At 39.5% G+C, this 24784-nt stretch overlaps 8 protein-coding genes, 1 long non-coding RNA gene and 1 other non-coding gene across 13 annotated transcripts; 5 read left to right on the top strand and 5 right to left on the bottom strand.

Annotated features, from left to right (window-relative positions):
• Positions 1 to 243: 243 nt before the first annotated feature.
• LOC103846526 lies at positions 244 to 4397 on the bottom strand. Of its 2 annotated transcripts, none has more exons than XM_033281914.1 (10): positions 4195 to 4397; positions 3941 to 4013; positions 3521 to 3833; positions 3301 to 3437; positions 3061 to 3174; positions 2888 to 2971; positions 2684 to 2815; positions 2448 to 2607; positions 2190 to 2350; positions 244 to 2097 (listed from the first exon to the last, which is right to left on the bottom strand). In XM_033281914.1, the coding sequence occupies exons 3-10, from the start codon at positions 3830 to 3832 to the stop codon at positions 516 to 518; spliced, it is 2682 nt and encodes an 893-aa protein (XP_033137805.1). In that variant the 5' UTR covers position 3833; positions 3941 to 4013; positions 4195 to 4397; the 3' UTR covers positions 244 to 515. The 2 variants fall into 2 exon arrangements, with proteins under 2 accessions (XP_033137805.1, XP_009121713.2); XM_009123465.3 differs by having other exon boundaries at positions 2448 to 2604; positions 4195 to 4396.
• Positions 4398 to 4850: 453 nt separating this feature from the next.
• LOC103846524 lies at positions 4851 to 6419 on the bottom strand. Its single transcript, XM_009123464.3, has 3 exons — positions 6067 to 6419; positions 5778 to 5999; positions 4851 to 5681 (listed from the first exon to the last, which is right to left on the bottom strand). The coding sequence occupies exons 1-3, from the start codon at positions 6379 to 6381 to the stop codon at positions 5046 to 5048; spliced, it is 1173 nt and encodes a 390-aa protein (XP_009121712.1). The 5' UTR covers positions 6382 to 6419; the 3' UTR covers positions 4851 to 5045.
• A 38-nt stretch (positions 6420 to 6457) lies between these two features.
• On the top strand, positions 6458 to 7391 carry LOC103846523. The gene is made up of 3 exons (XR_004452385.1): positions 6458 to 6711; positions 6810 to 6914; positions 7013 to 7391. It is a non-coding gene; the product is annotated as an uncharacterized LOC103846523 (long non-coding RNA).
• Positions 7392 to 8178: 787 nt separating this feature from the next.
• Positions 8179 to 10967, bottom strand: LOC103846522 (exocyst complex component EXO70B1). The gene has a single exon (XM_009123463.3). The coding sequence runs from the start codon at positions 10661 to 10663 to the stop codon at positions 8612 to 8614; it is 2052 nt and encodes a 683-aa protein (XP_009121711.2). The 5' UTR covers positions 10664 to 10967; the 3' UTR covers positions 8179 to 8611.
• Positions 10968 to 11649: 682 nt separating this feature from the next.
• LOC103846521 (NAC domain-containing protein 83) lies at positions 11650 to 13126 on the top strand. 2 transcript variants are annotated; one of them, XM_009123461.3, is made up of 3 exons: positions 11650 to 12132; positions 12234 to 12484; positions 12644 to 13126. In XM_009123461.3, exons 1-3 carry the CDS (start codon positions 11970 to 11972, stop codon positions 12836 to 12838), a joined length of 609 nt encoding a protein of 202 aa, XP_009121709.1. In that variant the 5' UTR covers positions 11650 to 11969; the 3' UTR covers positions 12839 to 13126. The 2 variants fall into 2 exon arrangements, with proteins under 2 accessions (XP_009121709.1, XP_033137827.1); XM_033281936.1 differs by having other exon boundaries at positions 12641 to 13126.
• Positions 13127 to 15119: 1993 nt separating this feature from the next.
• LOC103846520 (zinc finger protein KNUCKLES) lies at positions 15120 to 16440 on the top strand. The gene has a single exon (XM_009123460.3). It carries the CDS (start codon positions 15686 to 15688, stop codon positions 16145 to 16147), a length of 462 nt encoding a protein of 153 aa, XP_009121708.1. The 5' UTR covers positions 15120 to 15685; the 3' UTR covers positions 16148 to 16440.
• A 666-nt stretch (positions 16441 to 17106) lies between these two features.
• On the bottom strand, positions 17107 to 20487 carry LOC103846519. Of its 2 annotated transcripts, XM_009123459.3 has the most exons (11): positions 19166 to 20485; positions 18989 to 19063; positions 18852 to 18913; positions 18636 to 18780; positions 18447 to 18543; positions 18302 to 18368; positions 18121 to 18219; positions 17899 to 17991; positions 17507 to 17661; positions 17323 to 17427; positions 17107 to 17253 (listed from the first exon to the last, which is right to left on the bottom strand). In XM_009123459.3, exons 1-11 carry the CDS (start codon positions 19368 to 19370, stop codon positions 17133 to 17135), a joined length of 1224 nt encoding a protein of 407 aa, XP_009121707.1. In that variant the 5' UTR covers positions 19371 to 20485; the 3' UTR covers positions 17107 to 17132. The 2 variants fall into 2 exon arrangements, with proteins under 2 accessions (XP_009121707.1, XP_033137820.1); XM_033281929.1 differs by having other exon boundaries at positions 18989 to 20487.
• LOC103846518 (translocon-associated protein subunit beta) lies at positions 20422 to 21983 on the top strand. Its single transcript, XM_009123458.2, has 6 exons — positions 20422 to 20675; positions 20863 to 20961; positions 21045 to 21153; positions 21386 to 21454; positions 21576 to 21581; positions 21663 to 21983. The coding sequence occupies exons 1-6, from the start codon at positions 20494 to 20496 to the stop codon at positions 21783 to 21785; spliced, it is 588 nt and encodes a 195-aa protein (XP_009121706.1). The 5' UTR covers positions 20422 to 20493; the 3' UTR covers positions 21786 to 21983.
• Positions 21984 to 22297: 314 nt separating this feature from the next.
• TRNAK-CUU lies at positions 22298 to 22370 on the top strand. Its single transcript has one exon. It is a non-coding gene; the product is annotated as a tRNA-Lys (tRNA).
• An 88-nt stretch (positions 22371 to 22458) lies between these two features.
• LOC103846517 (mitochondrial phosphate carrier protein 3, mitochondrial) lies at positions 22459 to 24543 on the bottom strand. The gene is made up of 6 exons (XM_009123456.3): positions 24134 to 24543; positions 23588 to 23949; positions 23451 to 23494; positions 23147 to 23361; positions 22920 to 23044; positions 22459 to 22816 (listed from the first exon to the last, which is right to left on the bottom strand). The coding sequence occupies exons 1-6, from the start codon at positions 24410 to 24412 to the stop codon at positions 22762 to 22764; spliced, it is 1080 nt and encodes a 359-aa protein (XP_009121704.1). The 5' UTR covers positions 24413 to 24543; the 3' UTR covers positions 22459 to 22761.
• Between the last annotated feature and the right edge of the window lie 241 nt (positions 24544 to 24784).

The following is a 24784-nucleotide window of genomic DNA, read 5'->3' as shown; positions in this document are numbered from 1 at the left end:
ATATTTATATATACAGCCACAAGGTCTAGAAATCGTCTAGCTGCTTAAACAGATTCTGTACGATAAGCAGCTAGCCACTGGAATCTACAAGGTCACATCCCTACAGATACCCCCACTACTAATCTTCTCATGTATCTGTATACTACAATGATTCTCAAAAAGGTAGGCTCTTGGATAGTCAACTTTTTTTATCAAGTTTGAGAAACTGGACCAGTGATATAATTTGTAGCAAATAAGGCCAAGAAATTAAACAATCAATAACTTTAAGTGAAAAGACAAAATGTAAGATTCAAATGAAAAAAGGTAGGTAGCTGGAGTATCCTCGTTTCATACCTAGCACATAACTGAAAACCTAAATATGTACAAAACAAAAGTTCCTCTGTTTATCTTTCGATGTACAGACACAATAATAATAAATGGACAAGAAAACTAAAAAAACCCATGTTGGGTTTTGTATAATCTTTAAGATGACCAGGTTGCGTCTTCAGCAAATTCAAAAACTTCACAAACGATGGTTACGGGTTCCATGACCTTGGATACAGCTTCCCTAGTGGGTCATGGAGACCAGAGTTCTCACGACTCTGGTTCATCCATACTACATCATCTGGCATCAAAGATGTTGCTGCCGGGTTGTTGCTACCGCTTAAGTAATCAAGAGGGTTCGTAGGCTGAGCTAAATTGCTGCCTGCCTGAGTTGTGCCTCCTCCCATGAGCATCTCGTAGTTTACTTGAGCACTCGAACTTTCGGGCTCCAAAGCGGATCTAGAACGGCGCAACTGACTGCACTGAGAGAAAACAGAGAATAAGCTTTGATCTGGACTACTTCCCCTATGAATCATCTGCTCAGGGTTAGTAGCAACTCTGAGAAGGTTCATATCTCTCTCGCTCCCAGTATGACTGCTTTGGCTTACACCGTTTGTGTTTGCCCACATGCTCTTAAATTGCCAGTTCTGATTTAACAAAGGGCCAGTGTTCAGCGGTGGCTGTGTGGTGACTCCAAGCTGAGCAACACTGGCGTTCCAGTCCGGACGCGGCATCAAGAATCCACGTCCATCGCAGTAAATGTTGTCTGGCAAGCTTCCTTGGCCATAGATATCAACCTGTCTTGGCTGGTCCTGAGGCAGTGGTTGTGGTGCAGACATCTGATGCTGGAACTGACCAGAGAATTGATTTCCCTCCATCAGATTGTTGCTTCCTTCCTGCTGAAAACCAATGGGCATAATCTGTTTATGCTCCTCGTTAAGTGGGACTTTAAGAAGAGAGTGAGATGCCACGCCGCCTTGACCTTTAAACAAAGACTGAAGCAGTTCATTTTGATCGTTGTTAGGGAAAGAACCAAAACTGGTGTTTCCTCCCGGCTGCAAGATCTTCCTTCTATCAACTTCTTCAGGCATGTCCGGTTCTATGAAATAGTTTTTCTCTTCTTCACCACCTTCAGGATGGTGTATGATTGACAACCCGCCACTAGGGGTGTAAGCTTGGCGGCCAACGTAGGACTGCCTAGTTCCTCCCACTGGCTGCCACACATCCCCACCAGAACAATACTGCAACTCATCTCCATGGCTTGAACTAGTGCTAGGAAGCCTCTCGTCTGAAGGGTTTGCATCTCCGAGATCTGAAGCGTGGGGCTCGCTAGGAAATGGAGCCTGTGGGAGAGACTGGCCATTTATGGAGCTGGAATAATCATTTGCTTCAGTATCCTCCATATTGATGCTATTGTCACAATCTGGTGAAGAAACCTGTGAGGGGTGTTCACCAACTTGCAAGCAGCGACCTGAATCTGTGATTTGGTCACTGTCAGACGATGACTCCTTTGAAAGGGATTGATTCTTGGCAGAGACTTGATCCAAACTTCCCAAATCTTCAACGTCTGGTGCTAAATCACCACTCTGATTTGGATCCAAACTGTCTCCATCGTAATTCCTCAAGTCTAATTGAACATTATGCTTCTGCAGAGGCTTTTCTGAACAAACCTCCATCCATGGATTGAGTTTGTCCTTCAGTTCTCTTTCCAAAGAGCTGATTACATCTCGTTTCTGTAACTGTAGCTTTCTCCATATTACATATGATGTAGGAAGATCTTTAACCAGTTGCAGCCTGCATGAAACAACTGACGTTTTATAAATAAAAAAAAAAAAAATTAAAGGCTTGATGAAGGGGACCGCTTGTTTCACAAAGAAAACACTGACCAGTGAGCGTTCAGTTTCTTCTGTTCTTCTTCCACAAACACTCCATAAGGTTGAACATCCAAATTGTTGATGTTACCCAAAATTTTATTAAGTGCTTTCGACTGAATGCTTTTTCCAGATTGCTTCATGCTTGTGACAATCTGATACTGCTTCTTGCTTATCTGAATATATAAAAATGCAGTTATGCTTGATCAATAAGCCAGTTTACTGTTGTTTGATGATTGGTGATAATTATGGATCCATATGACAATAACTAACCTTAAGGTAGGACATGTATTTAGCACCATCAGTTTGTTGAATGCTATGTTTCGGTAGCTTATCCTTGTTTCTAGCTTTCAAGCCCAAGTTTACAACATTCTCTTGTGCAATCAAGGGACTTTGAGACTTTTCTTTCTCCACAGCAGAACTCTTGGGCCTATAATGAAATGGACACTTTAGTATACAGGTTTGAAATAAGAAGAAATTATAACAGCAATTAAGAGTAAGTTCCGCACCTTCTCCGAACCTCTCCAGCCCTATCACTATTGCATGGTTTATCATCCTCATTCCAGGAACTAGACTCCGAGGCAGCAGTTAGGTCCTGGCAGCTACCGTTTACACGTGCATTATTGCCTTCTCTCGATCTCCTGAAGAAATCAATGTAAGAAACAGAAAATAGGTGAATCATAATTACATTACACTAATTCAAAAGCACCGACCTCCACATCTTCTTAACAGAATCTTTCTCTGGATCTTTGCAGCTTTCCCATTTCTCCTTCAACATCTGCAAATAATCTATAATACTACCGGAAACAATGGAAACGGGAGTTACAACCATGTGGAAATACATAACAAGTGCTCCTATAATCTGAATAGAGAAAACTGCGCATACTCATTATGGTACTTCTCTAGATCCGCGTAATATCTCCTTTTACTAGCCCTCAAAGACTCCTCCTCAGAAACAATCTCATCTGGATGAGCTTTGCCGGAGCAGACAGATGTTCCCCTGAAACCACAACTTACATTAAAATGGAGTCTAAATTTCTGAGCATAAATTAGACAATCATCACCAATAATCTAGCAATAATCACAGAGTTCATTCTAGGGGTCCAAAGAGTCTGGTGACACTAACCAATCAAGAAAAGGATTTCCAAAATGAAAATTCTCCCCATCAAGCAACTGCTGAACAACTTGCTCCACATCAACACCCTCAGGGAGGAACTGCTGCAGATAGTTTCTTTCTCCATCAGACAGACAACCCCGCCACACCTGGTGGTAGACAAGTGGTTAAAACTTAACATCTCATAGGTGGTAAAGTAGACGCTACAGAACTTAAATCACTGTATTATTACCTCACTCGAAAGCACCTCTGAAAGAGTTTCCAGCTGGAAAGTTTCACGAGGGACGGGGCAAACTTGCGCCAAGAGACTCCGCCTAGGAGGAACATAATCAACAAACTCGCGAAGATGCCTCAAACTTAAGCCCACTTGTTCCTTCTTAGAGACTACTTTGCTGCGGTTGATGTCCCATTCAAGACTGATGTGATCTCCTCCTGAACGCAAAGAACCATCAAGCTTTTTCCTTTTGGCTCTGTAATGCTCTCTAGAACTGAAACCAATGACATTGGCACTGCTCATCCGCTTCCTCCCCTGATCAGCTGCCATTCTGAGAAAGTCCACAGAGAGAAACCATGTGTGACTTAATTGCAACAAAGAATTGAAATTGTAACAACATCTGATTAAGTAATTGAATTAAAACAATAAAGTATTGACCTTTACGGCTGAAAAAGAAGAGAGCGGCGAATGGTGATCGATTTGGGTGGGTAAATTCAATCGATTGGTATATCTGAGACAAAACCCACAAGGAGAAAACGAAGATCGAGGTAAGAAGATATACTCAATCGAGGAGGGGAGTAAGTAGAATGAGATAAAGCAAGAAACCAAGTCCAATTGATTGGGGGAAGAGAGAGAGTGTTGAGATTGAGGAAAACCCTAGAAGTAGATGAAGCAAAGGGAGGAGTATATACCTGGAGAGAGAGAGGGATTTGATTGGGAGGAAGATAAGGCAAAAGATGATCTTTGGGAACTCTGTTATGTAGCTGCTGCTTCTTCCCCATGGACCACTGCTTCTCTTTCTACCCTTATTTGTTTCTGCCACGTTAACCGAACCAAACCGATCCGATCTTTCCTTTTTTTCTCACAAAAGTTTTTTTACTACTTTTGTTTTTATTTTCTTCTTTTGATAAAAAAAAATGTAAAAGTTTACAATTAGGGGGAACTGAGAATAATAAGGCTGGTGGGTGGGCCTACAGAAAATGCAAGGCCTTGATTGTAAGACAGGTGACATGGAGAAGATTGTTTTGCTCCAAGCCTCCAACCAAAAACATATTTGTTTTGAGTTTTCACCAGATGTAAAGCTTACACATGTGTGGTTCTCTCTGCAGCTGACCACATTCTTCTGTAATTGTAGGAGCTGACTTACAACTATGGTCAGTGGATATAATTTGATAGCGTTCATGAGCTGGATGGGAAGGTGAAAAAAGCTTTCTTGCTACTGTGGAGCAGTAAGTGGTAGAAAACGCCTGTACTAGCGAGGATCATTATGCATATTGTGGTAACATATTTTTGATCATTCTATCTTGGTGAGAACATAACAAAACTATCTCGCAATCGAAGCCATATATGTTTTTGAGTAAAGCATGACTTAATAAGTTAAAATATTATCCACACAACTGAATCATTATTGAATACTAGAAAGTAGTAGGATCATGAAGTCCCCAATAGTTTTGATCTCTATCAGCCAGACTGCTAAATTCAAGTAATAAAAAGACAACACGCCAAACAGGCAAGGCGAGTTTGATGATACTCTTAACATTCATTACTCTTCATTTTCCTTGGCTCTAGCTCTATACTGACGACCGGGTCTTCTTACCACAGTTACAGCTGTTTCCGGTTCATCTTCTTCCATGGCAGAAACCGCGCTGTCTTCTACGGCATCTACGATAGCTATTGCACCTCTTCTTCCCTCACAACCCTTGTCTGCTGCATTCCCTACTTTGCTCTCACCCGTTGGTTTCCTCTTTGGTACAAAAGCCACCGACGTTGGAAGCTCAACCAGAGGGTCTTCAAGAGGCTCGTCTCGGCTCCTGATCATGTTGAGAAACTCCATGTACGCTTTCCTGTTAGACTCTTCATCAACCTCGCCTTCATCAAACGTGTATAGAGTGTACTTCGACGGGTTCCGAACATAATCTGGAACTCCGGATGGATGAACTCGCTGCACTACTCTCTCCTCGGGGAAACTCGTCTCCAACACAGAATCTTCGTCATCTCCAGTCGAGTTGTCATCTCTAGTATCAGAACTAAACCGAACACGCTTCTGCAACTTAGACTCAGCTCCGCTTTCTTTCCTCTTCAGTATCGGTTTCAGCCCATTATCATCTGAAGTGCCAACACATGCCTCCTCAGAAACCACCAAAGCTTCCTCCTTTTCCGACACGTTATCCTGATGTCCCTGCAGAGAGTTCATAAGTGAATCATTACGATGAACAAGATTGAGTTTTACAAAAAAAAAGGAAGAGACTTGTTTCAAGAAAGACTCTCCAAGTACCTCAGAGACGTGCAAAGAGTTCAACTTGTTAACAGCATCAGCGTCTTCTTTAAGCCTAATCTCCGCCGCAACGTAATTAGCACGAGGATCCTTCTCTCTTTCGTTGAAAGAAGAAGGAAACTTCTCCCAGTCATCTGCTTCCGTCTCATAGTCGTTAACATCCTTCGTGTAAACGCACAACTCCTCACCTACAGCGACTTTGTCATTCTCATCTTCCTCTTCCTAAAAACATAAAGAAACCGTTAGCCTAATTGATACAGTTAGATAACAAGAAAAGAGATGTACATACCTCCATGTCAAGAGTAGTGTCCATCCCGATTGAGGATTTGATCTCCCACTCCTCGTCGTTGTAATCATCCGGCTTCTGCGATACACTTGACCCTCCTTCGTCTTCATCTACGCTCAAATCTTCTGGATCATTCTCCGGGAAGCTTGGTTGGGGCTCAGAGTCGGAGGCCACTTTCTCTCCGCTCCTGTCGCTTCTATCGATCTCGTCGTCGGCGAGACACCATAGAGAGTTGAGAGATGATGAAGAAGAGGCGGCGGTTGTGGATGAGAGAGATCCAAATACCTTGTCGATCCTTACTCTGAAACTTTCCTCCATTATTGCTTCCGAATTTGGAGACGACGGTGGCCGTGAGAGAGAGAGAGAGAGAGAGAGAGAGAGAGACTAAGGGGTTTAGTGCGGTGTTGGGATATATATTCCCCTGCAGCCAAACAAAACCGACTTCTTTAGCATTGTTCGTCTTCAGTTAATGGGCCAGGTCAAAGCCCATTTAATTTAATTCAATCAAACTTCCCTTACCCCTTCTCTCTGTGGCTCTAATCAAACTATTGTCTCAGTCACAGGAGACTGCTACTTGATGACTCCAGAGGTGTAGCGGAGGCTCTAAACGAGACACTGTGTGTTCAAGACAAGTTTACTGGACTAACTGTAAGTACAAATAAGATAAATTAGGTTCAAGGGTAGATAATTCACTTCAAGCACACTCTGTTTCTAGTCTAAGTTGCATATTCCGAGAATTATTACAGGTCCAAGGCAAATATTACGATATAATTGATCCATATGGAGAAGGTACAAAATGGGCGGAGAAGAGATCTATTCACCACTCACTCCTCTTGGTCTTTGCTCAACAGGTAAAATAAAAACAAGAGTAAAATGGAAAATCAAGATGCTAACTACTAAGTAGTTTGTCACAAACCATTTATAATTTTGGATGTTCAAAATGTTTCAGGATGATGGTAAGACGATGAGTTTTGGTGCAGCACCAAATACGACCTCAATTCAATTATAATTCAAAAAAACTACCCGAACTTCTTAAAACGTGCCTAAATCTACATTGACTCTAACAGAAGTTAGTCAACCGTTAACAAGATAAAACGACGTTGTTTTGAAATACGAGAAAAAGTGCCAATTTCGATCCCAACACTCTAAGTCGTGCCAAATAAAACCCGAACAAATGGTCAGTGCCAAAAACGACCTCAACTCAATTATAATTTAAGAAAAATTATCCAATTTTTCTAAAACGTGTCTAAATCTACATTAATTCTAATATAAGTTAATCAACCTTTAACAAAGATAAGACGACGTTGTTTTGATATATGTATTTTTTTTTAAATATGTTCATTTCGGGACTCAAATCCGTGCTGTGATATCCTTTTAAAAGGGCACACTAACAACTAGACTAAAATAATTTTTTGAAATATTATTACAAATTGAAATTCTCCATTATATAAAATACTATTCTTCTTCATCTTATCCAATTTAAAACTTTGGTGATTGCTTTATATATTTTAGTTATTGTTTAATTTGTCTAATATTTTGTACAACATATCTTAGTGAAAGAAAGGTAAAAGGTCTCTTAACATTTTTGAACAAAATATCAAAATATATAATATCAACTTTGGAAACTAAAAAAAATTCCCACTTAATTTTAAAAATTAAAAATAATTTATATAAGAAAATTGTATAAATAAATTCAAAGTTTTAAGCATATTTAAGATCGTATAATAATAAATATTTTATTATTTATATTTTAGTAAGATATAATTTTATTAAAGATATGATAAACAAGAAAAACATGTTAATGTATTTATATAAATCAGAAAAAATTATCACCAAAATTTTAAATTGGATAAGATGAAGAATAATAGTAGTTTATATAATTTCAAATTTGTAATAGTATTTTAAAAAATTACTTTTATCTAGTTGTTAGTGTGCCCATTTAAAAGGGTATCACAACATGGTTTGAGTTCCGGAATGAACATATTTAAAAATATATATATATATATATATATATATATATATATATATATGTATATATAAACAACGACGTCAACGGTTGAATAACTTCTGTTAGAGTTAATGTAGATTTATGCACATTTTAAGAAGTTCAGGTAGTTTTTCTTAAATTATATTTAAGTTGAGGCCGGTTTTGGCACTGCCCATTTGTTCGGGTCCTATTTGGCACGACTAAGAGTGTTGGGGTCGAAATTGGTACTTTTCCTCGTATATCAAAACGACGTCGTTTTATCTTGTTAACGATTGACTAACTTTTGTTAGAATCAATGTAGATTTAAGCACGTTTTAAGAAGTTTGGGTAGTTTTTTCGAATTATAATTGAGTTGAGGTCGTATTTGGCACCATTATGCTACCAGTAAAGACCAATCCAATTTTTATTCATGAATGATGGAACTGATTATAATTAACATTTACACATGGCACGGAGCCATGATGTTTGTTTGGATTCGTAGAAACATTCAGACAAAAGCAGTATAAGAAGACATGAAAGGAAAAAGTGTTGCTCCAAAACAAAAAGAAAGAAAGAAAGAATCTATGTTCTTCGCTTGGCGGTGGCAGTTGAAGAGGAAGAAGTGTTGCCGTCAAAGAGCTCGTCAATGAGATCCTCTATATCCTCAGGCTGGTACTTAACATACTTCTCAGTCTGACGACCAGGATCCAAGTACTGTCCAAACCTAGCCATAAAAGCCCTGTAAGCAGGTATCATAACCGCGGTTATAGAAACCCTCAGCTCGCTCTGCAGCTGCTCATCATTGATCACCCATGTAGTCTGCGTCTTATGTATCTCATCAAAAGTCGCATTAAAGCTCTTGAACCTCTCCTTGAGATTAGGCTTCACTATCTTCCCGTTGTGCATAAGCCCCTCGTGTCCTAAGAACCCAAGCAGCTTCCCCCACGTCTCTCTCTGGTAGCTTTTGTGATAGTTCCTCAGCTCCGACGACCTCCTCCTGCACCACGTGTCTCCCATCACCTCGTGTATCTCAGCCGAGCCTTTGATCTTCTGCACTATGTATCTCCCGTTGTTCATCATGAAGATACAGCTCAGCGGTATGTCCTTGTAGAGCTTCGACTTCGCCTCCATGTTCCCGTCTAGTAGGTCCATTATCCTCATCAGCTGACTCGCAAAGGCCGAGCAGGCCGAGTTATTCGCAGGCACCTCTTCTTCCTCTTGCTCCATCTTCGAGTGAGACTTGAATACTTGCTCCAACGTGTCTTTGTACTCGCATGAGTACTTGAGGTAGTTCATGGTGTACCTCGTTAACGGATGCACGGCTCCTCCCGGCACTGGAGTCTTGCTAGAATCCGATTTGATAGAGTTTTCCAAATCCGAGAATATGTTGATAGCGCTTTCTCCCAAGCGGGAGCGAACGCTGGTCACCTCGTTCCTCAGCTCGCTGCGGAGCTCTTCGGGGAAGAGCTCCTCCATGGGTGGGAAACTGTCCCTAAGAGTCTCATAAATATCAAGAATCTTAAAGAGTTTCTCAGTGGAGCGCTTGGTCATGGCCACGGCCTCCGCAAACCCCAAGAACTGGATGGTGAGACCGTGCGCCACGATGCAGAACAAGCTCCCTTCGTCCCCGGGGAAGATCTTCTCCGCGAGTTTGACCTCCCCAGGGAAGAAGAGGGAAGAGCAGTTCTTGAAAGTCTTGGTCCAGATAGGGATCTCTCTCTCCAGCTCGCCCCAGCTCATCTTCTGCACCTCGTCGATGCTCACTTTCTCAAACTCGCAGTCTTGTTTCAACGTCCGCATCAAGATGTTCCTCCTCCCGACCAAGTAAACCTCTCTGCATTCCCAACCGTACCCTCCCGCTTTCATCTTCTCCGCTATCTTCCTCAGCAAGGCAACCACGTCCTCCGAGTAGCCAGGGTATTCAATCTCCTGATCGCCAGGTTCTGGAGCAGTCACCTGGTCGTTATCTTGGGAGACCACCGCGTCCTCCGTGCTCTTCCTCTGGCTGCCGGTGTCGTCCGTGGTCTCTTTGATGACAGACTCTTCTAGAAGGATGCGGAACTCGTCTTCCAAGAAGGCCATTGCACGCTGCTGGATGGATCCAGCGTGGTTGATCAAGGGCTCGTGATGGTCAAGACATGATTTGGTGTTGAGCAGAAGTCTCATGAGATTCGAGACACGGTCCACTGCTTCGAGAAGGGAAGAGACTTCTTCTTGATCTTGGTACCATACTGTCTTTGGCTCTCCAGAGTCGTATTTGGAGAGTTTGTCCTCGAGAAGATCCAAGAACTTGCCAACAAACTGTGGGATCTGAAAGTAATCATCATCTTCCTGATCTCCTTTCTCTTTCTCCTCGGTGTTGTCGTCTTTGTGTTCCTCCTTGTGAAGGGAGAGACTCGAGAGAAGCTGATCGAGTTCTTCAGACAAGGACTCGAGGGTTTGTTGAATCTCTTCTCCTTGTGACTCAACATTGTCTTCTGGATTGTGTTCTGTCTCTGCATTGCCAACGTCTACATTCTCTTTACTGTTACCATCAGACTCATCTGGGGGATGAGCATCTGAAACGACGTCGGCTTTCTCTTCTATAATGGATTTGTCGTTGTGATCAGGGTCCTTGTCGTCGTTCTTCTCCATGGAATCTTGTTATCTACGTAAAGCTTTGAAAAATGGTGATGGTGAGGAAGGAGAGATTCATGTGTGTGTGTTTTTTTTTCGTTTAGACTTTGTGGTTTGTGTGGTTAGAGAGGTGATGTGGAGATGGTCGCAATGAGCTATATCGAAGAAGTAGGGGAGCCTTGTTTTTTTTTTTGGTGGTCGACCGTTGACTTTTTCTTTCGTTCCAACACCAATACCGTGTACTCTCTATTTTTAACCAAGGTTATAAAAACCTCGTAATTAATTTAATTTTTGAAAATATTTATAATATACTCGAAATATTAAAATTCAAAAGAAAGTGATGATATATGCATTTATGAACAATGATTTGATGAAAAAGCGGGTAACGTGGGAGTATGGTGCGCACGCACCTTCTTCACATAACTCTCTATACGTGCATGCATAAACCATGCTTTATTTCTTGATGACCCATGTTTTTATTATTAAAACGAAGGTAAATGGAATACAGAGATATTTAAGATTAATTGGTTTACAGATATATTTGCAGAAAATATATAGTTGGAGAAAAGAAAAGCCCACAGAAGCCCAAAGAACAATTAGGCCTGCTGCTAAGCTTTAATTATTTTTGAAAGGTCTATATTCAAGTTGTTCAAAAAAAAAGAGAGTCTATATTCAAGTCTGCCCTGACTTACCTCAATCAACTAAACCAGCAAGGGGAACATGTAGGCGGTGTTGTGTCTCATAGACTCTCATAGTTTCGTATCTTCTTTCACACATACAAATACAATGAACATCATTCAAAATATTAGTTATATTGTAAAGGCAGAGGATGATCAAATGGTAGGAAGTGAAAGGGTCCAAAAAGAAAACCCTTTTCAAATGGAGAAACCCCAAACTTGCACGTTTCTCTCTTCCTTTCATCTCTTTTTTAAAAAAAATTAGGAATATAACTGACATTTTCTTCTCTATTTTTATTTAGAAGTCAATGAACATCACTCATAAGCACCTTCCTTTTCCCCTACTCATTCTCATCAACTTCTTATCATGAAACTAAATAAATGTTCTGACAAATGAGGCACTTCTTCTATCATTTATATTACACAACTATAATATATTCTTATATGTAACTGTACTCCTGAGGATATACACATATATAAAGACCCTCTCCTACTGTCATTTAGCCTGCAAAGCCCACAAAACAAAACGTTACACAAGTCTTCCTTCTCTCCTTCTCTCTCTCTCTCTCTCTTTCGCTCCCCGTGCTTTCTCTTTAGAGAAACAGTATTGGAAGAAGAGAGAAGATATAGAGGTGGAGAAGAGGACAATGGTGAATGGAGGCGTGAAACTACCAATTGGATACAGATTTCATCCAACGGACCAGGAGCTTATCCTTCATTACTTGCTCCCAAAGTCCTTTGCTTCTCCTTTGCCTTCCTCCATCATCCCTGTCTTTGACGTCTTCTTCTCTCATCCTCTTACTTTCCCAGGTCTCTTTCTTCTTCTACATCCTATATATGTGTGTGCATGTCTATGGTCTATATATATCCGTGTGTTGCCTGAAGCTAAAACTGAAAGGGTTCTTTCTCAGGTGATCAAGAGGAGAAGAAGAGGTACTTCTTTTGCAAGAAGAGAAGAGAAGTCTCAAGTAGAACCAAGATTTCATCTGGTGATGGTTATTGGAAACCTATTGGGAAAGAGAGAGAAATCATTGCTTGTGGTAGAACAGTTGGGATTAGAAGAACACTTGCTTTCCATGAAACAAACAAATCATCTTGTAAACTCAACAAAACTAGATGGTGCATGACAGAGTATTGCCTTGCTGGATTTGCATCAACTAAGGTACAATATAACTAATATTTGACAGAGTATTACCATTTGATCATCCTCTACCTTTACAAAGTCTAATGTGTATACACCCCTAGTTCTCGACTATAATGAGAAAGAAAGGCTCTAGACTTTGCACTTGGACTAATGTGTTATTTTGGTAAATAAAAGCAGGTGTCTGGAGAGTGGGCGGTGTACAATGTGTATGAGAGGAAAGCATCCAAAGGAAGAAGGCAGAGGAAATCAAGAGGGAGAGATGATGAAGAAGACCTGAATTGCATAGACTTCACGATTGAGTCAGATCATGAAACCGGTCCTCCACCTCCCTCTTCTCCTACCTCAAGTGATGAGTCAGGGAGCATTATTTAAACGTTGCCTCTTAACCCTAACCTACTCCACTTACGTTTCTTTCAAGCTATTTAAAAAAGTTTCCACTTCTTAATTCATTTGTTAGAGAAACAAGTAAAAGGAGGCTAAGGGGTTGTTTTGATCCAAAAGTGTTGTGTGAGTGGAGATTTGTTGAGCAAACCAAATATGTGTCAAACTTGTTAACTTTTACTTGAAGTTCTTTTAACATTATCATGGAGTTAAAAGTGATATAGCCGTGTAAGACCGAGAAAAGTTCAATTAAATGAAAAATAAACTTTTTTTCTTGGATGTGAACTTGATTCCCGTTCTCTTCAAACATAACAAAAATCCATAGCATCTAAATATGAGATGGAGATGCATTTTGTATTAAATTATAGAGAAAAAATATCACAAGTTGCTGCACAAAAGATATCTTATATAGATGGATGGGCGACATATAAAATGGTGTGTTAGATAGTACAAACTACAAAGAGACAAAAGAAAGAGTTGAAACTGAAATTAAAATAAAAGAAGCCATCGCATGGGTTGTCGAGAAGCTAACGTTCCTTCGTGTCGCTGACACATTTTAAAAAATGTTTGGAAACCAAAATCGTGGACGTGATTGTTTTAAACTTAGTAATGTGTGTGTGAGTTGTATACCAGGAAAACAGTGTGATTAAAATATAAGAGCTATAGATTTCATGATTTGTTAGAGAAAACATTTACCCAAAACTTTTCTCAACTATATATGTAGAAAAAGACATGTAACTTGTGTGTTAACAAAAAGGCTCGATGCAAAAAAAAAAGACGAAAAAAAGTTTATGTAAGAAGAACAGAGTGGGGACATAACATGGGTATGGATGTGAACATTATAATGATTGAAAACGCAAGAAGCTTGTGTCGATTTTATTGTATATATTTCTAGAAAAATGGTGTAGAAGGTCAAAGACAAGTCACATGTGCAATGTGCAACATCTTCCAATGTACAATCCACAAAAAGACAACATCGATTAAGGCAGTCTAGGTCTCTCCTCTTTCCCACACAAATACACATATTACCCATAAACATGTCCTCTTTTGCTTTTAATCTAAGCGATCCTTGGTTTTCAAATGTAATCAAAGAAAAAATGTAACAAAGTTACCTGCATTAAACAAAAGAAGCAAGTAATGAAATGATGAGGAGGAATTAAATGAAAAGTAAATGTGAACAAGTCTGTGTATTGTGTGTGAGAAGAGGTAACTTGGCGCCATTGATCTTTTGGAATATGCTTAGCAAAGCAGATTTGATTTTCAGCACACAAAAGGTGAATTTAATGTGGGTTGCTTCAATTTTAAGCAAACGTTTATTGATTCAACCAAGACTTAATCAGCACCCAGATCACATAGAAGTATAAACAATCATTTAGGCATGTATATAACTATATTATCTAGGCATATAACTACATTGTGAGAATTAATAAAGTAAATGAACAAACTTTTTGTTTACAAAAAATACTTGGCTGGAGTGCTATTTCCCTAATATCATGTTATATAGAATAAACATGATGTTTTTTGTTCAAATGATGTTTTTAGGAAAATATAATTCGTTTCCGTGTTCTTGCAAACACAACGTCATTTACATAATTCAATAGATGGTCGTGGTTGTCTAGCACAACACCCTAAAAAACACCGAACTTAAGAAGTAAAATAGCATTTAAAAATGATTATTGCTAGTGCAATTAGAGAAAGATTAAAGGGAAGTAGATCTGTCGTTGATTTTGAAGAGGCCCACTAACAGAGTAGTTTGGGTGAAGCTTTGTTACTGAGAGCTACTTGAACTCAATAAACATAGCATGGGCCTTATAGAAATGAAAATATTGGGCTTATAATGAACAAAAACAGGCATTTGTAAAGGTGTGTATAAATCCAATAAGAAAAAGAAAGGCAATGATGAGAACTGAGAAAAAAGAGAGTGATAGAATATGGAAAGAATAAACTATAGAGTTGGAGAAACATAGAAGCCTTTCCTTGTTTGGCAAATTCATCTTGGAACTTGACCCTGTTTCTTCTTTGGCATCCATCACAACAACAAGGTACTATCATATCATATCAATCAAACAAACACCTCATTAGTAACAACATTAAATAAAAAAAAGTGTTGATAACGATTTCAAATTCTTTAATGAGCTCAAAAGTTAGAGGTGTGTTCACTCGTGTATGTGTACTGCACAGAGCTCACAACTGTCTAGTCAGAACGTGTCGTTACCAAATGATCTCTCTTAGCAGGATGTAACAGTCCAAACACAAAAAGCAACCAATCTCCTCTTTTCTAAATTTATCTTTTCTTTTTAATTTGAAGCTATATATTTATTTATTTTTTCTCATTATTTTCACAGGACAATTAAACGATTTTAAAGTTAAAGAACGATTAGCAACACGCGCTCACAGTTCACCTTATCCAATTAAACGATTTTGTTGTACTGTCTCCTCATCTCAATACTACTCCTTCAACGACGCTACAAATTAATTTTCTTTATTTTTGTTAAAACCTATATACTAATGTTATTTCTTTGCTCATAATGTAACTTGGAAAAAAATGTAACTTGGAGAGAAAGTACTATGTATCTAATAACCTATATATTAGATGCATCCCATGCATATATGGATGGAGCAAAAAGGATTACTCGGGATCTGTGAAATTAGTTAGAGAGAGAGAGAGAAGAAACTGAGGGCAAAAGCGTAATATTGAAAGCAGATATTCTCTGCAACAAACGATGCAAACAAACAAAGATGAGACAGCTTAAACCCTTCCATAAAACCCCCATCAACCTCACTCACACACACAGTTTATACTGCCATCATCATCTCTCTCTAGCTAGCTAATTGAAAATGGCAGAGCCACCGCCGTCGTCTCTCCATCATTTCGTGGGTCCTTCATCAAAACATCGATCATCATGGAACAAGAAACACTCCTTCGGAGCTCAACATCCGACCATCCACCGTCTCTTCCCGTGCCAGTACTGTCCACGCAAGTTCTACACCTCCCAAGCTCTCGGCGGTCACCAGAACGCACACAAACGCGAACGCGCCGCTGCTCGTCGCAACCTCGGCGTTGTTTCTGATCATGCTCCAAACACCCTCGACGACGCCACTTTCCTTCTTCCCTACCCATGCAATCTTTACCCTAACCCACCTCAAGTATCGGCATGGAGCGTACCTGATCAGCAGACGACGACTATGGTGAGTGGGTACGACCCGTATCCGTATCCTTATGGGCATACGTTTGAGGTTTCTGGCGTCATGGAAGAAGAAGAAGACGAGCCACAGCTGGATCTTTCTCTCCATCTCTGAGTGCTTTTCTGTTTAGTTTGTTTTGTCTTTGTTCAGGTCTCTTTTAAGTACAACTTTGGATCTATGTATCTTGCCTTCTCTCTCTTTTTGTGTTCAGCAGCCCTTACTTTTTAAGATTAACTAGCTGCCTGCTACCTTTTTGATAAACGATTCGTTTCGGTTTTAGTTTATAATCTAGCAGTCTCTTTGCTAAATTGAATACTTTTTTATCTTTATGGATGATCCATTAATTGCGATGATAGAATCTGAATTTTCTCCATCGTCGCCTTTTTTTTATTTCCTTATTTGATCGGTGGCCACCGATCAAGTCTCTGTCGGAGATTTCACCGTCTTCCGGTTTGCTAAAAATCCCTAACCGCCGCATCCACAAGGTTGGTACGTGCGCAATCCAACATATCATCATCACCTACACGTGATACACTCACGTGACGCTACTCATGCGAAAGCTATTGCCAAATTAAGATGAATAAACTGCGTGCCGTTTTTAGGCGCCTCACGTAACAACCACTTCTACTCCAACATTATCAACGTCATTTTCTTCTAAATATTCTCATAATATGTTCAACTATTAAAAAGTTATTTTTTTTGTTTTTAAAATACCACTAAAATATTAATTGAAATTTTTTCATCTAATTACTACACAGTTTTTAATAAAAGTAGAAATTACCTAAAACTATAAGAAAAATATTTTATATATTAAAACATCAAAAAACTCTTAAAACATCTTATATTTCTGAAGGAGGGAGTACTTCTTATTAGCAAAATTTATTAGTCACTCAGATAGATATTACATATTATTCTCAAGCGTACTGATCAGATTTTTTTGGTCTGATAAGAAACTAGTGTAAAAGAAGTAACTCTAGAATAACAATGTTACATAACAATTATAAGTGGTGAAATATCCAATGAATATGCGTAGAGAGTGCTGCTCAACGGTGATCAAGTTCCTCATCAGACATCCTCATAATGATTCTCAGACTAGTTTTCAGTAAGCAAATGGGTCTGGTTTTCTGGCAAAAGAGCCGGCTTCCATTTCAGGCAGTTCAAACTCTTCTGGTATCAGTGACAACTGAAAGTCTGGTAGCTCTGGCAAACTTTGCATTACCCTGTGGTTTACCATGTCATCAGTTTTACTACATCTAGTATACTCTTGACACTAATTAGTTAACGCTTACTTTTCTTCTTCTTTAAGCAAGTATCCATACATTTGAGACTTCTTAAAAGCAATTTCTGGAATCTTCTGGCTCAAATGCTTCATAACTCCCCACATAGGAGGGGCCCTGATAAGAAAAACATGCTGATTCAATCTACAGTTCATTTGTTGAGGGAATGCTGGATATATATGATAAACACACAAACCTGGTTACAGGAGGAGACAAACAGAAGCTAAGACAGGCCTTCTTGCTTTCTCCTAGGATCTCTGAAGCTGCAAGGAAACAACACACTGCACTCGCGTGGCAAGCTGGCTCACTTCCCTTCTCTGTTACCAGTCCATGGTAGTAGTATGCCGCAGCCTGTGAAGAAGAAAAAACAGAACATAACAAAGAGATTGGTTTATAATAGAACTATAGAGATGATAATAAAATGTATGATCACTTTCCAACATAGGCTTTGGACAGATCTTGACACAGCCGAATGAAACATTGGGTTTAGTCCCAAATGTTAAGACATAAAACAAATTTTTATGAAAGTTTTTAATAAATGTTTATGGTCTCCAATATCTCAGATCAGACCCTAGCTTTCATACATACCTTTGCTTCCAGAAACTTCCAGAAGATGAAGAGGAGAAGCTTTTTGGCGCACCCATGGCTGACTACGTCACAACCAGACAAGCATTGATATGCCTGAAATGATAACAGACTCATTTATAAGAAGGTAATAGAGAGATTAGGGGGGAAAAAAACCATGACTGTCCCAAAAGCATGACCCAAGTTACCAAAGGAGATGAAGATGTATTAAAATATGAGAAAAACCTGAGAGAAATAGATGACTTGCTCACAAGCAAGTCTCCTCTTCACAGACAGTGTAGCCTTCTTGCTATTAACTGCCAACCCAAGTTGAATCTCAGTTCCCTGCAGTGAGATTCCATGAGAATAGCAAACTAAAACACATATAAGGTTATTATTAAGGAGTCATCGTTTCAAAGTGTGTAACCTGTCCAAGTGCTTGGATAGAGAGAGTTTGCAAAACACTTTCTTGCATATCATCTGGCAACTTACTTCTGCAAATGTTAAGCTATGTAAGTATTTATTTGATCAATCCTAATCCTATATTTTCTACATTTTGTTGTGCGTCATACTTTACATCAAGAGGAATGCGAGGCAGAATCTCTCTGGTGCAGAACTCCAAGTATCCAGACGCCTTGAGCAGCAAGTCAACCGCATCTCTCTTGCAACCTGTTTTTAAAAGTGGCAGAATAATCAGGTTTTGTAAACACACATCAAAGCAAATAAGTAAAAGATAAGTGTGAAGATTCAAGAGGCCAAACCACTGGAGACCACACGGACGCCATGGCCAGAACCAGAACGATCCTTTGGAATCATGAGAGAGTTAGCTTCAGCTAGTGCCAAAGCAGCCATCATGTGGATCACTGTCAGCATCTCCATCCAAAGGTTTGTGAAACATAACTCTGCCTGTTTTAACCATTTGATTTAATTCATAGTGCAACATTGTTAAATTAAAATAACAAACAAAATGAACTTACTCTTCCACCATCTCCAAGGGGTTTCCATTTGAACTCTACGCATCCCTCCATCCCATCGTCCTCTACAAAGTCATTTGAAAATTAGATTTTACCACACACTAATCTGTTAACTTAAATCAAAATTTTAAAACACGTACTTTTCTTGATAAGACCGGTGAGAAGAGACAAGTACTCCTCCAAAGCTGAATGTAGCTCAGAGATGGCAGAACCGCCTGCAAAATTTAAAACTAAACTTTGAATATTATGCTCAAAATCAGAACCTTTTTCTTGGAACGCAAGTAAAAAGAAACAAGATGGTCTCATTTCTTCGATACCTGAGTCCTCAGCTACCAACTGAATCTGATTCCTCAGACATGCCAATCGGTCGATGGTTGTCTTGGAGGCAACGCCTTTGAGTTGGCGCTGAAGATCAGTCTGAACAGGAACACGGAGCTGTAGAACAAACACTACTGATTCTTGAATGATACTCCTCTTGTTCTTACTTCCCACAACAGCACAAGCAGACGTAGCACACCCCATATTCCCTCCCTTTCTCTCCCGTTCTATTTTATGCTCTTTGGTAACAAGATATCACCACCCTACACATACATATACAACATTGAAAAAACATCAGATAACATATGGAACTCATGAAAGATAATAAAAATGAAAACATGTGGAAGAGAATCTCAGATAGCTAACAGAAGAACAGAGGAGGCATGTGATGAAGGAAGGTTGGTTTGAAGGTTCTAGAGGATGATGGGAGAGAAGAGAGTGGAAACAGAGCTACTTATAGGTTTGAGCGTTGGACGCAATCCACCCACATGCTCTCTATTTTATTGCAAATGATTTGATATATGTTTTTAGCTAACCCAAAAGAAACTGCACATGTCCAAGTTTTAATTGTGTTTCTTCTGGAAATATGTAAATTTTCATTACCACTTGCCAAAATTTAATTGGCTCTCCTGTGTTTAGTTACTACTTCCTTCCTCGTTCATTTTTTCTCTTAACTTTCCCGCCATCTCAATTAACATAATCAAATCGCTTTTATTTTTGGAATGACAGTATGTTTTGAATCCGAAAATCGTTACATCTTCTTCTATGTTAAAATTAATTATTCTTTGAAAAGCACACTTGTCCTACCAAAAAAAAACGAATTTGTGACCTATTATATTTATAACTAAGTAGATGATTCAAGAGTCTTCTCCACGAGATATGAATGAATCGCTGGCTTGTATAAAAACATTATCACGTTGTCAGATTTGGAAGGCGCGTAGACTGTATTGTTATTAAACGAGAGATAATTAACAGAAGATGATAACAATGTTAATACAATACTCCAGGGAATATCTGACTCCAATAGAAATGTGATGTTTAAGAGCCAAAACATTTTTATAGATCGTGGCAGGAGACAGGCTGTGTGTGTTACAACTTGCAGCTCAATATAATCCCCAGATTTACTTCCAAACGAAAAACGCAATTTATTAATCATAATGGGCCTCTTTCAATAGGCCCATTATCATGTAAAGAAAACAATTGGGCCCATCGTTGACTTTTTTGTATCTGAGTGTGTGTGGTTTATATCGTCGTCGGAGGGTTCACGAGCGGAGGAAACCAATCGCAGATCTGCATACCAAAATTCCAACGAAGATCATCACTCACCATGGCCATCCCCTTAGCTAAGCTCCTGATCTCCGCCGTGGCGGTCTTCATGCTCGTCTCCGCTTCGTTCGCGACCTCGGAAATGCCGTTCATGGTGGTTCACAAGAAAGCTACTCTCAACAGGCTCAAATCTGGCGCCGAGCGCGTCCTCGTCTCCTTCGACATCTACAACCAAGGATCTGCGTAATTTCTCTCTATCTCTCAATCGATATGATCTAATATGCTTTCAGTTCAAATCCGTTTTATATTCGAATAGATTAGCTGCTGTAGAATTATCCTTAGATCTGTTGTATAGATTGGTGACGTGGCGGATGTGAATCAGTAGCTAGTATACGAAACGCCATATGATCTGATCCGCTAAACGTTTCAGGACGGCGTATGATGTGACTCTGGTTGATAACACCTGGATTAAGAAAACTTTTGAAGTTGTTAATGGAAACACTTCAAGATCATGGGAGAGACTTGATGCGTGAGTTCTTCTTCCTTTTTAATCATTAATGCTTTTGTAGCTGCTTTTATTCGTTTCGTCATTAATGTGATTTATGTATGCAGAGGAGGTATTCTGTCTCATTCCTTCGAACTTGAGGCTAAGGTTAAAGGACCCTTCTATGGAGCTCCTGCGGTTGTTACTTTCCGCATCCCCACTAAGACTGCTCTTCAGGTTTGCCATTTATAAGCTGCCCTTCTTTCTTCTTTCAGATGATGAAATTAATATACAGTTACCCCCTCTCACTCACCCATTTCACAACTTTATTCCATAACAAACTATCCATAACTCTAGCACAATGTGATTAATCTTTTGATTCAGAATTACTTGGTATTGTAGTGATCATTGTTTTACTAAAAATATGATAATCTGATGTAATGATGTATTATGGTTTTCTTGTTTGTAGCAAGCTTACTCCACTCCAATAGCTCTAGACATTCTCGCAGACAAACCTCCAACTGACCCTCTTGCCCTGGTAAATTTTATTTTTTAAGGACCCTTCTTTCAGTCTCTCCTTTACGGCTCTTCTCAGTATTGACTTTCGTGTTTCCCTTGTCTTGGATGTTGCTCTTGATGCTGCTATGATATAATCACAGGCCAAGGTAACTCAATGTGTAATTCTCTCCTCCCTGTGAAAATTATCGGAAGTAAATTCTAAACTTACTGTGTTTCAATTGTTGCAGAGGATTCTGGCAAAGTATGGATCACTTGTTTCTGTGATATCGATGGTGGTTTTGTTCATATACTTGGTAGCAACACCTTCAAAGTCCAATTTAGCAAAAGCGGGCAGCAAGAAGAAGCGCTAAGTTAGTGAAATTAAGGCTAAGAATGGTTGGTACGATGTTTTTCTTTTTGTGTTTAGCAGTTAAAATACAGTTTGAAAACTTGTAAGAAACGTAGAACACACTTTCACTTTGGTGTTGCAGAGGACTATGTTACAGAGGTATTTTGGTTTTGCGTCATAACATCTTTTTGAGAGCATAGTCATGGAGTTTTCTCTTTTATTTTGATCCTGCCTTCTGCTTTTTTTATTATTATTTTTTCTGCCTGCAAGCTCCACCTTGTCAAATGATGATTTGAGAGCCCTACCTTGAATGACTTCGTCCGATTTAAAACAAAAACAAATAAACCATTTACGCTGTTCCAGTTCTCTTTCGCATTATGAAACTGATAAATGCCTAATACTTGGAAAAATTGTTTTAAACTGAAACAAAGTTGAGTTTATTTATAAGCGAATCATTTGTATTGATATTGGTCAGCATAGTTTGTTAATATTTGGCTAGTAAATCACAGACGAACAATAGCAAAGATCACCAAAGCCCGTCTAGCTCAGTTGGTAGAGCGCAAGGCTCTTAACCTTGTGGTCGTGGGTTCGAGCCCCACGGTGGGCGATTTGTTTTTTATTTGTTTTAACTCTTTGTCGTAAATAATGTTTACTGCAGAAACTTTTAACAGTCCTAGTAAGTAAAAGCTGTAAAATTGGGAGAGCAACCGAAAGAGATTTTTCCAAATGAAAAAGAACAAAAGTAGTAAGTGGGGTGTGCCCACACTCTCAATCTTGGTGTGTGTCCCGCCCATCTTTTAAGATTACATCACACAAACAAAAATAGGGAGTATTGTGAAAAGAGAGAGCACTATCGTCAATTCAAGAACACAAATTTCCAAAAAAATGAATCAAGTTGGAATCAAGAGGATGAGCTTTACTCTTCCTCATTGCCATACGTTTCTCTTTATTCTTTCAAACAAAAATCCTAAGTTTTTTTTAATCATCATCATTTAGTCTTAGGCTTCAGCAGCTGCGATGACAGGGGCTGGAGTAACACCACCGGTGGTTGGCCTGAATCAAATTTAAAATAAATAATGAATTTCTGCACTCTTCACTTTTGAAGAAGGCATTGATGGAAGGAAGAAAGTTAGCAAGGAGAGAGAAAGAAACTTACAGGCCAACAAACACTTTGAAAGCATCATATAAACCCCATTGCGCTCCAGTCAATGTGCCTATCATCACAATTCTTAGAGGAAGCCCTCTAGTGAACAGTCCCACCATTCCAATCTTCTTCACCGCCTGCAACAACATTTCATCACATCAAAAGAATCAAAAATTAAATTAAAAAAAAAAAAATCCTATAGTAAAAATAAATCAACAGTTGTCAACATGTTAACTTACATCTCCAACGGTTGCTCCCTTAGCATTGTTGAGGAACGAAACAAGATTATCTGCGGGGTGAGAGACAATTGCACAGAACACTCCAGCAACATAACCTCCTGCAAAACTAACTCCGAGTTGCAGACCTTTGCTGCACTCGTGCTTTGGGTTGGGGATTGCGTACTTGTAGATCATCTCAACAATGGTCTCAAACGAAGCAAACTTCATCATTGTGTCTGTAACGAATCATGTATTATGTTTCATGACCAACGACAAAGAAAACATATACTGTGCAACAGGTTTCAAAATAGAGGACAGAACTTACAAGGAATCTGACGTCCCCAGAGTGGAGCAAGACCCTTATACAAGCTGCAAAAATAATAAAAAAATGTATCAGACACAAACGGCTAGAGCAATAACAAAGAGAGAGAGAGAGAGCGTTATTTGTGTCCAGAAACTCACCCTCCGTATCCTTCGGACTTGACAAACTTGGGAAACCCATCAGACATTCCTCTAGCGAACCCAGGCTGTGTCTGAACACGGACCTTAACAGCTTCAAAAGGGCAAAGTGCAACATCGGCAATGACCTCAGCGGAAGCAGAACCAGCAAGGTAGATGAGGGTCTTGTATTTGGCAGCGAACTCAGGTCCAGCAAGATCGGAGTAGTACTTCTTAAAGAACTCGTAAAATCCAAACTTGCAAGCACCCTGAGCACTGTAACCCAACAGAGTAGGAACCCATCCACGGAAAAAGCCTTTGACTCCTTGCTCTTTAAGGAGAATCCCAAAACCAGACGAGATGCTCTTGTACTTGGCCGGATCAATCTGGTTAGCAAATGTAATAATAACATCAAGACCAAAAGTGAACAAATCCACAAATACAAACGTCAAGTAAAATTCAGACAGAACAGTCAAACTAACCAGATCGAAATGTTTTGAATTATACAAAAAACGCAGATCTCAACACGTCGATAAGTGATAATGGATCTACAAAGTTAGATTAACGAACCTGCATATTGCACTTGACGAGATCGAGAGGGGTGACGGTCATATGAGTCAGACCACAGCTGAGAACTCCACCGAATGTACACGCGGCGTAGAAGGCAGGCGAGTACATCTCGATCCCCTTCCCCGGCTCCGTTGGAGACGCAATTAGGAAACTCTTCCGAGACACCATCGTCGCCGGAGATGAACGAGCGGCCGGAGAAGGAGACTTCTCGAGAATAGATCTCGGAGATGAGGAATAGAGGAAGCTGGGGATGAGAGAAGAAGTCTTCGGCGTTTCCATCGCGACGGAGGACGGGAGATAAGATGAGAGCAATGTGTTTTGTACTTTTTGTCGATGTCCGATCTCACGCGCTGCCCAAAAAAGAAGACCAGTGATGTTATTACCTCATGAATCTCGTCTCTTTATTGGCCAATCAGATTCCGTTGGAATATACTTTGGAACAATTACGACAATACCAGCTATAACAATATTTTATTCTAAAAACATGTCATGGCCCATGGGCTTTTCAAAGGGACGTAAAGTTCACGCCGTTGACCCATAAAAAAGGCATGTAACGATATTTTCTAATTTTGTTTGATTTATTTTGTTGAAAAAACCAGATTCCGTTGGAACAAGGCATATGCTTAAAATGTCATTGGGCCTACGATCTAT

This window comes from Brassica rapa, chromosome A10 (assembly GCF_000309985.2).
Source record: "Brassica rapa cultivar Chiifu-401-42 chromosome A10, CAAS_Brap_v3.01, whole genome shotgun sequence".
Classification (NCBI taxonomy): domain Eukaryota; kingdom Viridiplantae; phylum Streptophyta; class Magnoliopsida; order Brassicales; family Brassicaceae; genus Brassica; species Brassica rapa.
This window is presented reverse-complemented; position numbering and strand designations above follow the sequence as displayed.